This window comes from Bombina bombina, chromosome 6 (assembly GCF_027579735.1).
Source record: "Bombina bombina isolate aBomBom1 chromosome 6, aBomBom1.pri, whole genome shotgun sequence".
Taxonomy (NCBI): Eukaryota; Metazoa; Chordata; class Amphibia; order Anura; family Bombinatoridae; genus Bombina; species Bombina bombina.
Genome location: NC_069504.1, coordinates 929,681,542 through 929,697,838, shown reverse-complemented (window position 1 = coordinate 929,697,838; position 16,297 = coordinate 929,681,542). Strand labels below are relative to the sequence as shown.

Genomic DNA, 16,297 nt, shown 5'->3' with positions numbered 1-16,297 from the left:
TAATTACAACACATTTCCTCTTTCGTTATCTAAAAACAGTCATACTGGCTAACCTCACACAGCCACAAGTGATAAGACTTTAATCCCCGGAGCCATAGTTCTTTACACATTATGCTATGTTTGAAGACTAAATCTGATAATTAAATATTAACAGATATGTGTGACTATAGTTTAAAGCAGACTTCTTAGGAAAGTGAAACAAAATCAACAATAAAAGTCTCTGAATTTATTCAACGGAAAAAGATAATAGATGAAGATAGTGAGAACTGCTTTAAGTTATTTCTATATATTTTTTTAGTAACTTGAACACTCATTAAGGGTATTCCTATCGGATTTTTTATTTTCTTTTGGAGGGAGATATATTTTATAAAGACTATTAATCAAAATATATACTTTACTTATACATAAATAACTGTTTCATTTGCAAATAGTTTGTTAAATTTCTGTTGCTTGCACCAAATTCCACTATCTGCACAACATGATACGATTATGTGAACTTGTAACTGTACATATCCCAAGAGGCACCCGTACAGGATATCCTCCAATTCTCTGTTTCCTACATCTTCATCAGTAAATATTTCTTGCTTAAAAATGCATTAAAGGGACACTGTAACCAAAATGTTTCTTTCGTGATTCAGATTGAGCATGAAATTTTAAGCAACTTTCTAATTTACTCCTATTATAAAATTTTCTTCATTCTCTCGGTATCTTTATTTGAAATGCAAGAATGTAAGTTTAGATGCCGGCCCATTTTTGGTGAACAACCTGGGTTGTCCTTGCTGATTGGTGGATAAATTCATCACCAATAAAAAAGTGCTGTCCAGAGTACTGAACCCAAAAAAAGCTTAGATGCCTTCTTTTTCCAAATAAAGATAGCAAGAGAACGAAGAAAAATTGATAATAGGAGTAAATTAGAAAGTTGCTTAAAATTGCATGCTCTTTCTGAATTACAAAATAAAAATTTTGGGTTCAGTGTCCCTTTAACCCCTTAATGACCGGACCATTTTTCAGTTTTCTTACCCTTAATGACAATGGCTATTTTTAAATTTCTGCAGTGTTTGTGTTTAGCTGTAATTTTCCTCTTACTCATTTACTGTACCCACACATATTATATACCGTTTTTTTTTTGCCATTAAATGGACTTTCTAAAGATACCATTTTTTTATCACATCTTATAATTTATTATAAAAAATATATAAAATATGAGGAAAAAATGGAAAAAAACACACTTTTTCTAACTTTGACCTCCAAAATCTGTTACACATCTACAACCACCAAAAAACACCCATGCTAAATAGTTTCTAAATTTTGTCCTGAGTTTAGAAATACCCAATGGTTACATGTTGTTTGCTTTTTTTGCAAGTTATAGGGCAATAAGTACAAGTAGAACTTTGCTATTTCCAAACCACTTTTTTTCAAAATTAGCGCTAGTTACATTGGAACACTGATATCTGTCCGGAATCCCTGAATATCCCTTGACATGTATATATTTTTTTTTAGAAGACAACCCAAAGTATTGATTTATGCCCATTTTGGTATATTTCATGCCACCATTTCACTGCCAAATGCGAGCAAATAAAAAAAATTGTTCACTTTTTCACAAATTTTGTCACAAACTTTAGGTTTCTCACTGAACTTATTTACAAACAGTTTGTGCAATTATGGCACAGATGGTTGTAAATGCTTCTCTGGGATCCCCTTTGTTCAGAAATAGCAGACATATATGGCTTTGGCGTTGCTTTTTGGTAATTAGAAGGCCGCTAAATGCAGCTGCGCACCACACGTGTATTATGCCCAGCAGTGAAGGGGTTAATTAGGGATCTTGTAGGGACCTTGAAGGGTTAATTTTAGCTTTAGTGTAGTGTAGTAGACAACCCAAAGTATTGATCTAGGCCCATTTTGGTATATTTCATGCCACCATTTCACCGCCAAATGCGAGCAAATAAAAAAAAAAGTGACATTTTTCAAAATTGTAGGTTTCTCACTTAAATTATTTACAAACAGCTTGTGCAATTATGGCACAAATGGTTGTAAATGCTTCTCTGGGATCTCCTTTGTTCAGAAATAGCAGACATATATGGCTTTGGCGTTGCTTTTTGGCAATTAGGAGGCCGCTAAATGCTGCTGCGCACCACACTTGTATTAAGCCCAGCAGTGAAGGGGTTAATTAGGTAGCTTGTAGAGAGCTTGCAGGGTTAATTTTAGCTTTAGTGTAGAGATTAGCCTCCCACCTGACACATCCCACCCCCTGATCCCTCCCAGACAGCTCTCTTCCCTCCCCCACCCCACAATTGTCCCCGCCATCTTAAGTACTGGCAGAAAGTCTGCCAGTACTAAAATAAAAGGTGTTTTTTTTTTTTTTTGTTTTTTTTTTAATTATTCAGCTGTGATGGACCCCTGCCTTAACCCCCAACCTCCCTGATCCCCCCCAAACACCTCTCTAACCCTCCCCACCTACCTAATTGCCACCATCTTGGGTACTGGCAGCTGTCTGCCAGTACCCAGTTTTCCCCAAAAAATAAAGTGTTTTTTTTTTATTTTTAAATGTTTTTTTCCCATTTTTTCTGTAGTGTAGCTGCCCCCCCCAGTACCCCCCACCCCCCTAACCCTACCAGATCCTATTATTATTAAAAAAAATTTACTGTTTACTGCCCCCCTCCCTCTTACCAAAATTCATTGGTGGCAGTGCCAGTGATTGCTGCGCGCGCGCACACACGCGCGCGTGCACGCAGCCCCCTGCATGCTCCCGGCATCCGGCGTGCACAATGCACTTGAAGGAACCGGATGCCGGGTAGCGATGGGCCGCCCACCCTCCTCCCTGTAAGCTCCCACCCACCAACGAACGGCCCCATCGCTACCGGTGCAGAGAGGGCCACAGAGTGGCTCTCTCTGCATCGGATGCTTTTTAAAGGGTATTGCAGGATGCCTCAATATCGAGGCATCACTGCAATACCCTGAGAGCTGCTGGAAGCGATTGCGATCGCTTCCAGCACTCTCTTAGACAACTGACGTACCAGGTACGTCCATTGTCACTAACAGCAAGTTTTTGCAGGACGTACCTGGTACGTCAGTTGTCATTAAGGGGTTAAACCTTATTTTAATTCCTTATAAAATGTTTGGAGTCCAATCAGGATGCTTGTCTCAGGAAGCAAGGGAATGGGCATCTAGCACAGACATCCTCAGACTTGGCCCTCCAGAGGTTTTGGAACTAAATTTCCCATGATGCTCAGCCATCATATCAGCTGGCTGAGCATCATGGGAAATGCAGTTCCAAAACCTCTGGAGGGCCAAGTTTGAGGATGTCTGATCTAGCATATAAAGACACGGTCACTTTATTTTCCTCCTAAATTGTAAGGAAATTTATTATGAAATCGCAAACGATTGTGGTGAAATCCCACAAGATCAGTAAAGCAAAGTGTGAACTCAGCACTGATAATCCTCATTAGCTGTTTTTTCCCAATGCAGATGACAGTAAAAAGAGTACCTGAAAAATAATTGCTCACAAGGCAATTACTTTGATGAGCTGGTAAAATATATATTTTTTTACATTGATATGCTCATGTGATATTTTCTAGCCATCTTCTTCCAGATATGCTGCATCACTTTCAAGTGATTTAGCATATTGGTAAGATGTCCCTTTAACAATGAACATTTCGTTTTTAGACTGCCTCTAAAGATTTCAGACTATTGTGTGTAGAGATTAAAACTCTTGCCTACAACACGGGAATTACTTGATCATTAAAATAGGTCATTTATATCTGGCCACAGCAAAGGAGATGCTAAATATACTCAAAGGTGTTTCAAAGGGTATGTCCTTTGATTGCAAAACAGAAAATGTTCTTGATTGATTGAGAGAGAGAGAAAATCTTATAAAACCATGAAGATGTTAAAAAAATAAATAAAAAAAAATGATGATGATAGTGGCCATAACACATGATTATGTTGATACAAATAATGCCAGAATGTACAATTCCTCAGCCATACCTAGACGAAGATGATGAGCTTTCCCTCCGAAGACTGTTGAGATGGAACAGACTAGGTGCCAGACACACTGCAATGTTTGTCGGAGTCATTTGGTTTTCATCTACACATGCAACCACATCTCTAAGGAAGCACAACAGGATTTTGAGGGCCTCACGATTTTCATCTGGAAGCAACAGGATAGCAGCTTGCACAGCATAGAACTGTTGGTCCTTAGGTAAATCTGCAGGAGAAAAGCACCCGTTTAATATTGTTTAACAATCTTCAAAATATGACCACTTTTATGTAGTGAATCCTTTTCAGGCACATTTTTGCAGCTGCTCACAAGCAAATCTGGAGTTATATTATTGAAATACAAGGCAATTCCCAGCACAAATAGAAAAGTAAATATATATATATATATATATATATATATATATATATATGTGTGTGTTTGTATTTATATTTTGCATATGAAATAGTAGCAATTAAAGGGACAGTCAACTCCAGAATTGTTGTTGTTTTAAAAGATAGATAATCCCTTTATTACCCATTCCCCAGTTTTGCATAACCAACACTGTTATATTAATATACCATACTTTTTACCTCTGTGATTAACTTGTATCTAAGCATCTTCTGACAGCCCCCTGATCACATGACATTTTATTTATTATCTATTGACTTTCATTTTAGCCAAATTAGTGCAGTGTCTGCCACAATCCACGGGCGTGATCACAATCTTATCTATATGGTTTACATGAACTAGCTTTCCCCTGTTGTGAAAAGCAAATAAAAAAGCAAGTGATAAGAGGCGGCCTTTAAGGCTTAGAAATTATCACATGAGCCTTCCTAGGTTTAGCTTTTAACTAAGAATACAATACCAAAAGAGCAAAGCAAAATTGGTAATAAAAGTAAATTGGAAAGTTGTTTAAAATTACATGCCCTATTTGAAACATTAACATTTTTTGGGACTTGACTGTCCCTTTAAATATTTAAAAATATTTTGAAAAAAAAAAAAGTTAACAGAATGTGTTTGTGCATAACAACTGGTCCTTGGGATAAAAGCTCACTGGCTGTTAAAGACAATTCTGTTTGTTTAACCTAGGAACATCCATTTATCAGAAGACAAAAAACATGTACTATATTTCAAATACTTTAAGAACAAAAAATAATTTAATATTTTAGCAAGTTTATGGTATTCAAATTACATTTTTAAGTGAAAGTTCATGCACAAGTCATCCCAGGGATCAGTTGCTCACTGGCTAATAAGAAGAACTCAAAACAAATATATGTACGTAAGAGCGCTCAAAGGCTAAAGGTATAAACTAAGAAATAGTTCACATACAATAATAACGTGATACATATAGAATTCAAATGCTAAGTTTAATAGAAAAACACTAATAGCCACAAAGTGTATAGAAAATGACAATTTATTGATAGTAAAAACTCAAGGTACTAAAAATCGGACGTCTCCGATATTGAAGGCTTGTCTTTAAGTAAATGTACCAATCTTGAAAAAGCCCTCATGCAGGGAGAAACGTGTTGATGTTATGCAGTCAGTACAGATTTGAATTAATCTATAACCATCTGTTAAGTGTTCCCCTATATTTACGGAGGACTTAGCGGTATTCATCTTTGGTACATTTACTTAAAGACAAGCCTTTAAAAATAGAAAGTTTGCACTAAGTGACAAGACAAAGACAAGCCTTTAAAGTTTCATCTACAAGCCTTTGAGGATTCATCCTGCGTGCTAGATTGCACTAAAGCGCGGATGCTGTCTTTACCTCAACACTTGTGAAAGCGGATCAGCTGTAATTTCAAAGAAACAAGTGTTTACCAAAACGATTGGAGTTCTGTGACGTCATACGCACATGTGACCAAAACGGCAGAGGAAAAGAAACGCGGAGGCTAAACGGCTGTGAAAAGTTTGTATCATCCCCGTTCACTTCTAGTCTGGAAGCCAGGTACTGTGCAAGTATACGCTTGAGGATACCTATCCTGATCTCGAACTATACACTGCTGTGGAATTTGTATTTGAGACACTGTTGCCAAATTTCTCTTAATGGTAGTTGGCGTTTTTTTTCCATCTGCAGGTGGATAACGTGTCTTTTTTGAGACTTAAGTGGTGGCAATATTCCTTATTTTTAGTTCTCTTTTATGCTGTTTGTTTTAAATATAACAATATTGTCATTTTCTATACACTTTGTTGCTATTAGCGTTTTTCTTTTAGACTTAGCATTTGAATTCTATATGTATCACATTTTATTATTGTATGTGAACTATTTCTTAGTTTTACCTTTAGCCTTTGAGCGCTCTTACATACATATATTTGTTTTGCATTTCTTTTATTCCTAGGGCTGTACATCTCCACAGCAGCAAAGCACAAAGTGGTTGTATTCAGAGCTAGTTTTAAAAATTCAATACACTTTAAAATACCCAAAAGAACAAATATTTCCTTTCCCCAGAGCACCATCTATTTTCAAAAATATATTATTTATAAAGTTATTAGTCTACTCCAAAATGTTTATTGTTTAAAAAAGATAGATAATACATTTATTACCCATTCCCCAGTTTTGCACAATGAACAAGGTTATATTAAATGGACATAAAACCCCAAGATTTTCTTTCATGATTCAGATAGAACGTACAATTTTAAACTACTGTCCAATTTACTTCCGTTATTAATTTTTCTTTGTTTTCTTGTTGTCCTTTGTTGAAAAGCAAAAAGGTAAGTTCAGAAATTGTGCACGTGTCTGCAGCACTATAATGTTATTCATAAGAGAGAGCACTAGATGGCAACACTATTTCCTGTTATGTAGTGATGCAAACATTTGCACGCTACTTATCTAGATATCTCTTCAACAAAGAATTACCTGAGAATGATGCAAATTTGATAATAGAAGTAAATTTGAAACATTTTTTAAATTGTATTCTATATCTAAATCATGAAAAAATTGGGATTTATGTCCCTTTAATTTACTTTTTAACCCTGTAATTACCTTGTATCTAAGCCTCTGCAGACTGCCTGTTTATATCAGTGCTATTAACAAACTTGCATTTAAGCTAATTAGTGCTGACTCATGAATAACTCCACAGAAGTGAGCACAATGCTATCAATAAGGCACCCGTGAATGAGCAGTGTCTCGCTGTAAAAAGCTATAAAAATACCCTGAGATAAAGACAGCCTGCATGGACTTAGAAACGGGCAGACATTTAGAGGTTTACAGGTTATAAAGTATATTAATATAAAAATGATGGTTGTGCAAAGCTGATACATGGGTAGTTAAGGCATTATCTATCTTTTTAAATAATAAAAACATTTTTTGGAGTAGACTGTCCCTTTAAGCTTGGCAACAGTAGATTAAATGTGAGATAATAGTAAAAAACTTACACTGATAAATATGCAAGAATGATTCACACAATTTGCTTGTGAATATGGGTTCAGGCAGATCTCGGAAATACTGTTTCACCATATCTGCCACATCAAATGCAGACTGTCCTTCATAGTTCACAAAAGAAGAATCCAGTTCATTCATTTCTCTTAGTGACTGGATTCTAGATTTTACTCCTGACTTCCTGAAAAGTCCAACCTGATTCAAAAAAAGGGGAACATGATAACATTGTAAAAAATGTGCAGCAAAAAAATGTCAGCTATTGTAAAAAGAGCTTATCTTATATTATAAAAGGCCAGGTATGTTTGTCTGATGCAGTCATGCGCAGTAGAGACAAACATACCTGGCCATACGGAAGGATCAGACAGCAGAGGGGGGGAGCTGGTGGGACCGCTGCACTACAGAAAAAAAAAAATTGAGAGCGGCAGGGAAGGAGGGAGGGGGGATCCAAGTGGATGGGGATTTTGGCCAGTGTACGGGCTTTAGGACTAGTATTAAATAAATGACAAATATTAAAAAAATTCACAGGATAGATGCTTAAGGGGATATAAAGATCAGAATGGGTGCATTTCACTTTTACATAAATAGTAACATTTCTTGCAATATAATAGCAATAACGCTTCTAGTAAAATATATTACTGTTTCAGTGGCATACACAAATATGGTACATGTGAAATGCCCTTGGATCTATTCCACACAGTCTCTGCACATAGATATTCAGGTCAAAATGTACTCAACATATTCTACAGACAGACACATGGTAAAAAATCCCAGAAAAAGCTGGAGGGGTATAGGCTCCCAAAATTTTAACAAAGGTGCAAAGCATCTTATTGAATCCAAGTTTTTAAACAAATCTTGCTTACATTAAGCATTTATCTACCCCCAGGTTTATAGAGTATGAAATACACACCTGATCAAGAAAATGAATCCGGAGATATTCTATAGCCTGCAAGATGCTCTTAGGAATTGGATGTCCCATCCGCTGCACGTTCAGAATAAATGGAACACCAAATACATTTTTATCTTTATAGTCAGGAGCCTTAATTTTTCTGATAAACTTTGGAACAGTCCTAGAAAATAAGAATGCATTTATTAACCTTGATGAACCTGAGGAGAATTAATATGTTAATCTAATATATATTACATTGTTATAAACGTATCTTACCAGTTCCATCCCTGCTTGCTGGAAGGGGAATATTTATCCATTAATGCCGTTAGCTTCAGCAAAGAGAGTTTCTGAATACGGTTCAGGTTAGCTGCTGATTGGCTGTCAAGTAGCAGGGAAAGATTTTCAGGCTCTGGACTTTGTCTGTATAGGAAACAATTTAATAAATGAATGGCTGCGCACTATATTATATGTTAATTTGTTACCAAAAATATTTATTTCAATTTAGTGATTAAAAATATAGTAATTGGAGATTAGTATAATATAACAAAATGGAAACCACAATCCAGATGCTTTTAAGATAGGTGGAAAATTTGCAGTTTTCACAGACAAATGTATCAGCCTTTAAAGCAATGTATTTAAGAGGGGCCTCTGTTTCCTTACAAATCTCCTATTACTATATAAAAAAAATTATCTCCAAAATTTCTAAAATTGTGATCTGTTTGTGAAATCTGCGGGTCACTAACTGGCTTAAGCAGATGACATTAGAATAAGCTTTTATAGCGAGGGAAACCTTGGATACAACATTTGTGGTTCTTTATGCTATAGAGACTAAAACTTTACACTTTTTTCTTCAGTGCTTAAACACTGCTGCTCATCATTCTCAGCTTTGAACACATGATTGCATCTAGAATTTACAGTGTGTTTAATGTCCTTTTAAGTCAATTGTTTGGTGACCCTGATCATTAAAGGGACAGTCAAGTCCAAAATAAACTTTCATGATTCAAATAGGTTATGTAATTTTAAACACCTTTCCAATTTACTTTTATCACCAATTTTGCTTTGTTCACTTGGTATTCTTAGCTGAAAGCTAAACCTAGGTAGGCTCATATGCTAATTTCTAAGCCCTTAAAGGGACAGTCTACACCAAACTTTTTCTTATTTAAAAAGATAGATAATCCCTTTATTACACATTCCCCATTTTTGCATAACCAACACAGTTATATTAATATATTTCTTACCTCTGTGATTACCTTGTATCTTAGCCTTTGCAGACAGCCTCTTTATCTAAGTGCCTTTGACAGACATTCAGTGTAGTCAATCAGTGAAGACTCCTAAATAACTTCACGGGAGTGAGCACAATGTTATCTATATGACACATGTGAACTAGCACAGTCTAACTGTGAAAAACTTTCAAAATGCTCTGAGCTAGGAGGCGGTTTTCAACTGTTTAGAAATCAGTTTAAGGCTAGCTAGGTTTAGCTTTTCAAAAATACCACCAAGGGAACAAAGCAAATTTGATGATAAAAGTAAATTGGAAAGCTGTTTAAAATTGCATACCCTATCTGAATCATGAAAGTTTAGTTTTGTCTTTACTGTCCCTTTAAAGGCTGCCTCTAATCTGAATGAATTTTGACAGTTTTTCACCACTAGAGGGCTTCAGTTCATGTGTCATATAGATAACATTGAGCTCACGCACATGAAGTTACCTAGGAGTAAGCACTCATTGGCTAAAATGCAAGTCTGTCGAAATAACTGAAATAAGGGGGCAGTTTGCAGAGGCTTAGATACAAGGTAATTACTTAGGTAAAACGTGTATTATTATAACTGTGTTGGTTATGCAAAACTGGGGAATGGGTAATAAAGGGATTATCTATCTTTTTAAACAACAACAATTCTAGTGTTGACTGTCCCTTTAACATTACAATTTACATAAATGAAAGTCAGAAAACATAACTAACCTACTGCAATCTGTTAAAGAAGATCCAATCTCTGAAATTGTTATGTACGGCAAGGTTGGAGATTCACTGTCTGTACAAGGTTTGCAACTGTCTGTCTCTCTAAGATCTATAACTTTTGATTTGTCATGTAAATGTTCCTTCACTTCAAGATGGATTGTTTTTGGTGAAGACGGACAGGGTGAAGTTGAGTCATTGGCAAAGTCAGAGTCCCCATCATCAGAGAACTTTTCTGACCATTCACTGACCAGCTTTCTTAGTCCATTAACATGTTCCATCACATTGTCTAGTTCTGAAAATACATCATCATCTCCTGTTGACTCAAGTTTACCAAAATGGAAGGGAATGTTTGGTACATTGTCATAAATGCTCATCCGGTTATCAAAAAGTGAAAGTGGACTTGAAGGAGCATCAGAATCCCTAGAGTTGTTCGATCTCCTCCTGTTCCTATTGCAACCATGAAAACTTCCAGTTCTCCAGTTTACAGAAGTGTTGTCCATTGGAGATAAAATGCTATTTGTAAGTGCTTTAGGAAATGTCCCAGGCTTGTGACCTTGTGGTATTTGAAATAGCTGATTTTCATGTATATGTCTCTCATTCCTAAAATTCTGTTCTGATACATCATTCCACAGTGAAAGCTTTGAGGGGTCAAAGTCTTCTGCATAAATTCCACCTCTTTTTGCGTGGCTTCGTGCTCTTATAATCGGACTGGGTGTGCTTACAGTGCTGCTATTCTCAGAAGGGCTACTGCTGCTACATGTTTGAGAAGAACATGAGAAGCCCCCTTTACTCTGAGCATCAGCGAGATCTGAAATGTTCACACAGTTGAGGTTTCTCAGCTTCTCATCGTCAAGTCCATCGAGTATAACAGGTCCACTAATAGTAAGTTTATCTTTTGGGTGGGTACTTCTCTTCACAGTTGAACTCCTTAAGCGCAGTTTTTCCATTTTTCGAAGAAGACTTTTCCCTTTTTTAATTGGTGGTTTGTCAAGCAGTTTGTCCTCACTAATTATATTAAGCATCTCACTAGGACAAGGAGAATAGCTAAAACTAGTATCAGGAGAGATAAGTTTGCCTGAAGAGCATCTTGAGGAACTTCTACTGGTTTCTAGCTCTTCGTATGTTTTGGGAAAGCTGTCACTCTCCCCACTACTAGAGCTGTGTAATGAAGTCACATCAGTTTTGTCTCCATGATCTGAAAATGTTGCATCCTCATTAGGACATTTGAACACTGGACTATTTGGCACAGATATGCTGGAAGCTTCATCAGATCGAGGACAATCAAAATTCTCCAACCGAGACCATCTTTGGCTTTGTCTCTGATAGGACCATTTATTGCTTATAGCACAAGGTTCGTCCTCCTCTGATTCATCACTCTACAAAGAAAAATAATCAAAGAATCACATGTAAATTAATTATTTTCACAGGTCAACAAATCCAACACAAGTTCAGTTCACCTCATCAATGGGTTTTTTTTGGTTTACAAAAGATTTGTAGAAAAATAAAATTGTATTACTTATTATCATTTACATTTAAAAGCACCATTAAAATGTTGTGGTGCTCTAAGATTTCAGTATTTGTAAAAAATATTTAGGTAGCAAAAAATATAATATAATGTTTGCATATAAATATACTATAGATTATTTAGACAAGATGCTTGTTCTTGTACAGTGCCTATCCTAAATCTTGTTAAAAGAATATAAATAAATACCCGTTTTCTTTGACGGCTGATTTCAACTTTCATGGTTGCACACTTGTTCAATGTGTTCAAGCGCCTGATGGGAAAGAAATAAGTTAAATAAATTATATTTCTTCTGGTACCAATTGACAAATGTTACAGGAAATTAGTTTTAAAGGGACAGTATACTGTAAAATAGTTTTGCCCTTAATGTATTTTCAAAGACTTGTTAGAACAGTATACAAATGTATGAGAAATTGTATTTTCCGGTTTATTTGTGTATATTAATTAGCTGGTTTTGTGCTTTTAAACCACTGCCTATTAAAATGGGTTGAGCTTTCAGGTAATATCAGATCTCATTATGTTATCACTTTTATGTACACACACTTGCTTCATTATATTATATCTGTTTGTAAACCAAAGCTTAATACTTAGAGAGAACACTGAAAAATTAACATTTTATTACTTAACTATCCTGGACCCCACTTGGAGTGTAATTTCTTCTGCTGGCTGTGTTTACATAAGCTTGTAAATAGCTGAGACTCCAGTATAGAAACTTTCAGTGTAGGCTGGGATTCCACAAGCTAAATCAGCTATTTCAAATGCCAAAATAAGGGTAAACAAGCTACTTGTAAATCATTTAATACATTCTAGCAGGTCAAATGGATAATTGGGAACAATTTAAAAGGGAGAACATTTTTGGTTAAACTGCCTCTTTAAATTATATCAATAAGAATGCTTGAAATTATATAAATGCAAAAACATGGCTGCACACAATTATTAAGATCTATTAAGATGTAACTGTATTATTATAATTTTGTACCAAACACTGATTTGGAGCCGTAGACTATCTAAAAGCAACTGATAATTGGTTTTCTAAAACATTTTTTTTAACAGAATATGGAGTATAACCAGTAAGATTAATATAAATAACACAGAAATAAATAGCTAAAAAGTATGTATCAAAGGGACAGTCTATTCCAAAAATGTTATTGTTTAAAAAGATAGATAATCCCTTTATTACTCATTCCCCAGTTTTGAACAGCCAATATGGTTATATTAATACACTTTTAACCTCTGTGATTACCTTGTATCTAAGCCTTTTTTGGCAGCCGTCTTATCACATGGCTATTCATTTATTATCTATTGACTTGCATTTTAGTCAACTAGTGCAGTGGTCTGCACAACTCCAATGGAGAGAGCACAATGTTATCTATATGACCCACATGAACTAGCACTCTCCTGTTGTGAAAAGCAAATAAAAAAGTATGTGATTAAGAGACTGTCTGTAGTGGCTTAGAAATAGGCAGAAATGTGGAGGCTTAAATGTTATAAAGTATATTAATATAACAATGTTGGTTGTGCAAAGCTACGGAATTGGTAGTAAAGGCATTATCTATCTTTTTAAACAATAACAATGTTGGTGTTGACTGTCCCTTTAATAGTTTAAACTGACATATAGTAAGTCCAGATGCTTGGTATAATAAAAAAAAAAGAAGAAAAAAAAAGGTTTAATTTCTAATATTCCGTTAAGTTTGGTAGAAATAGAATGACAAATGGTTCCCTCTCTAGAAATGTCTGTGTGATATCTACCTGTACAAAGATTCCATTGCATCTCGATCCAAAAATTCATGATCGTTCTTCACAATTTCAATGTCAATGGGGAACTGCAAGTCTAAAAAAAAGTAAAAACAAAAAACAACACAAAATGTGAAATGTTTAAATACATATATTTCTTTTTTCTGAGCCATAATATTATTTTTACTTAATTAAATTGAATTATTTGTTAACAAAAGGGCAGGTGAATAACCAATCTAAAGGAAGATCTGTTAACCCCTTTCCTGACGGGAATAATTTGTAAACTTATTTCAATGATGGGATCAGGTCAGGGGGAGTGCCTATGATGCTAGGCATGCCCTCCAGCCTGCGATCCCATTTAGCAAGCGGCTATGGCTTCAAGACAGCCAAACGGCTAGGATGTTTCATGCCGTCCTAGTGCCGCTAAAGCCCAGCGCAGTTAGGACGGCATAAAACATCCTAACGGTTGAAAAGGGTTAACAATTAGAGCTTATTTGTTTATTTGCTGAGAAGTGTCCAAAACTTCAAAGAATTGTACAAAATGTGCAGCCACCATTTTCATATGTGAATTTCAATTATAGACCTTAGTCCTAACTAACTTCAATGTTTAAATGGTTGTAATAAAATTAATAAATCTATACTTGCCTTCATATAACTGAGCATATTGTGGAAACCCAGCTGCTCTCAGCCAATCACAGGCCTCCTTGGCTTCAATTTCTGAAGAAAACAAAACAAAACATATTTTAGCCAAAAAAACAGACTTTGTGTAACATCTAAGTTCCCAAAAGAGTGCTTAATTCATTGTGATCTATGTACAGCTGCAACAGGTTTACATTTTTAGATTCTCTGAGAACATCCTGTGATAATTGTAAGCCAACTGGTAACCAATTACTGCTATTTTGTTACAAATTACTTTGGTTTAATTGTGTATTACATTTTTATTTTTGGCAACATCGCTTTTAACTCAAAATATACTTGTCCTGAAAAAAATCCAGAGGCAGACACACAGATGTATTGTCAGTCATTTAAAGGTGTTAAACTGGGAACAGTAATTGTACCCTAAATGGACTGTTGATACATTACATCTGTGTGGTCACTCTAGTATAGATTAACCTTGAATCAGAATTTTTCAAAGCTTTTTAAATGACAACAAACAAATTGAAATAGAACTTAGAATTGTTTATTGTGGTCTTCTATTATTAATAGTATTATTATTATTATTATTATTATTATTATTATTATTAATAAAGGAATTGCTTATGTGGAGATGTAATTTGTGTCATACAATTGAAGTCACCGCTGACTCTCTGAAAATGTGAGATGTTTGAATACTGGTGCACTGCCCTCTCAGGATATGTGCGTATGCCACAGAAAAATTGTAATAACTTTTACTAGAAGCATTTTTGCTAATGGAAGTATATTGCAAAATGCTTCAATTTCACATTGAAATGCACCCATGCACATTTTAATTTTGACCTTTCTATCCCTTTAATTTTTAATTTATTACTATTATTTATAAGCTGCCACCATATTGAACAACGCTGCGCCATTATGTGCATAGTCACAGAGTAATATTCACAAAAAAGACAATAAATTGTTAAACAGTCAAGAGGGGATATGAAACACCATGTAATTAATGTCAACCAAAGTAAAAACTCTCTAAATTAACAACTTTTTGCTGTAATTGCTGTTCTTAATAGCCAATCTACTCCACCCTTATCTGGATGCAGTACATTTTATTAGCTTTGCTGTGGCCAGTTATTGACTGATATAGATCTGATTTAGGCTCGTGTAGTATCTGAACTGGGCAACCCAAAATTTACAGGAAAATGGAACAAAATAAATAATCAGTATACTAAAGTGATATAAAAGTCAAAATTTAAATGTGTATGGGTGCATTTCAGTTTTAAACAGAAGACTTTTTGCAATATACTTCCAGTAGCAAAAATGCTTGTACTAAAATTTATTTCTGTTTTTCAGTGGCATATGCACATATCCTGTGAGGACCAGTATTCAAACACTACACCTTCTAAAGAGTCAGCAGTGGCTTATATGACACAAATGAAGTATTAATAAGCACAATAAACACCTCTCTGAGCTTGAATATTGGTGCACTGGCCATTACTCCATGGGGTAGATTTATCATTGGTCGAGCGGACATGATTCGCTGTAACAAATCATGTCCTCTCGACCTCGCCAAATGCTGACAGCATACGCTGTTGGCATTTATCATTGCACAAGCATTTTTTGTGAAATGCTTGTGCAATGCCCTACCCTGTACATTCGCGGCCAATCGGCCGCTAGTAGGGGGTGTCAATCATCCCGATCGGATCAGGATGATTGCAGTCCACCACATAAGACCGCAGCTTCTTAACTTCCTTTGTCAGTGGTTTATAAAAAAAATTATAGTAATATTTTTGATAATAGAATACAATTTCTAACATAACAATCTAAATTATATTGTCAGTGCAATACTATTTTAATAGTTTGTGATGAATGGCAGCCATATTATTTTTTCATAAATGAAAGTTAATTTGAAAAGTGTGCACCATAATAATGTATTATGGCACAGTTCCCCCTGTAGTCAATAATAAACCAGTGAAATAATATGAATAGATGTATTACCCTAAACAACCACTAAAGCAGAGTTCTAGCCAATAAAAAAAATATTAGTAATATTGTTTGTTTTATAAAAGAGTAATATCTAATGTGATCAAAACAAAAAATCTGGGCAATCTAATAAATCCCTCTTCACTTTCCAATTAATTTACAAACACTTTCCATGAGTTACAAAAAAATAAATTGTTTTTTATTTTTTTGTTTTAAATTTGTAAGCAATATTTCT

At 35.1% G+C, this 16,297-nt stretch overlaps 1 protein-coding gene across 1 annotated transcript in view; it reads right to left on the bottom strand.

The window, feature by feature from the left end:
* The window catches only part of LOC128663960 (rho GTPase-activating protein 7), a 63,256-nt gene that overhangs the window by 21,640 nt on the left and 25,319 nt on the right, over positions 1-16,297 (bottom strand). The window contains exons 2-9 of the mRNA XM_053718572.1: positions 14,098-14,169; positions 13,468-13,549; positions 11,908-11,971; positions 10,200-11,572; positions 8,518-8,661; positions 8,263-8,422; positions 7,352-7,550; positions 3,985-4,204 (exon numbers count right to left, since the gene is read on the bottom strand). Of these exons, the coding sequence (XP_053574547.1) occupies positions 3,985-4,204; positions 7,352-7,550; positions 8,263-8,422; positions 8,518-8,661; positions 10,200-11,572; positions 11,908-11,971; positions 13,468-13,549; positions 14,098-14,169 (2,314 nt within the window). The remainder of the gene's footprint in view (positions 1-3,984; positions 4,205-7,351; positions 7,551-8,262; positions 8,423-8,517; positions 8,662-10,199; positions 11,573-11,907; positions 11,972-13,467; positions 13,550-14,097; positions 14,170-16,297) is intronic.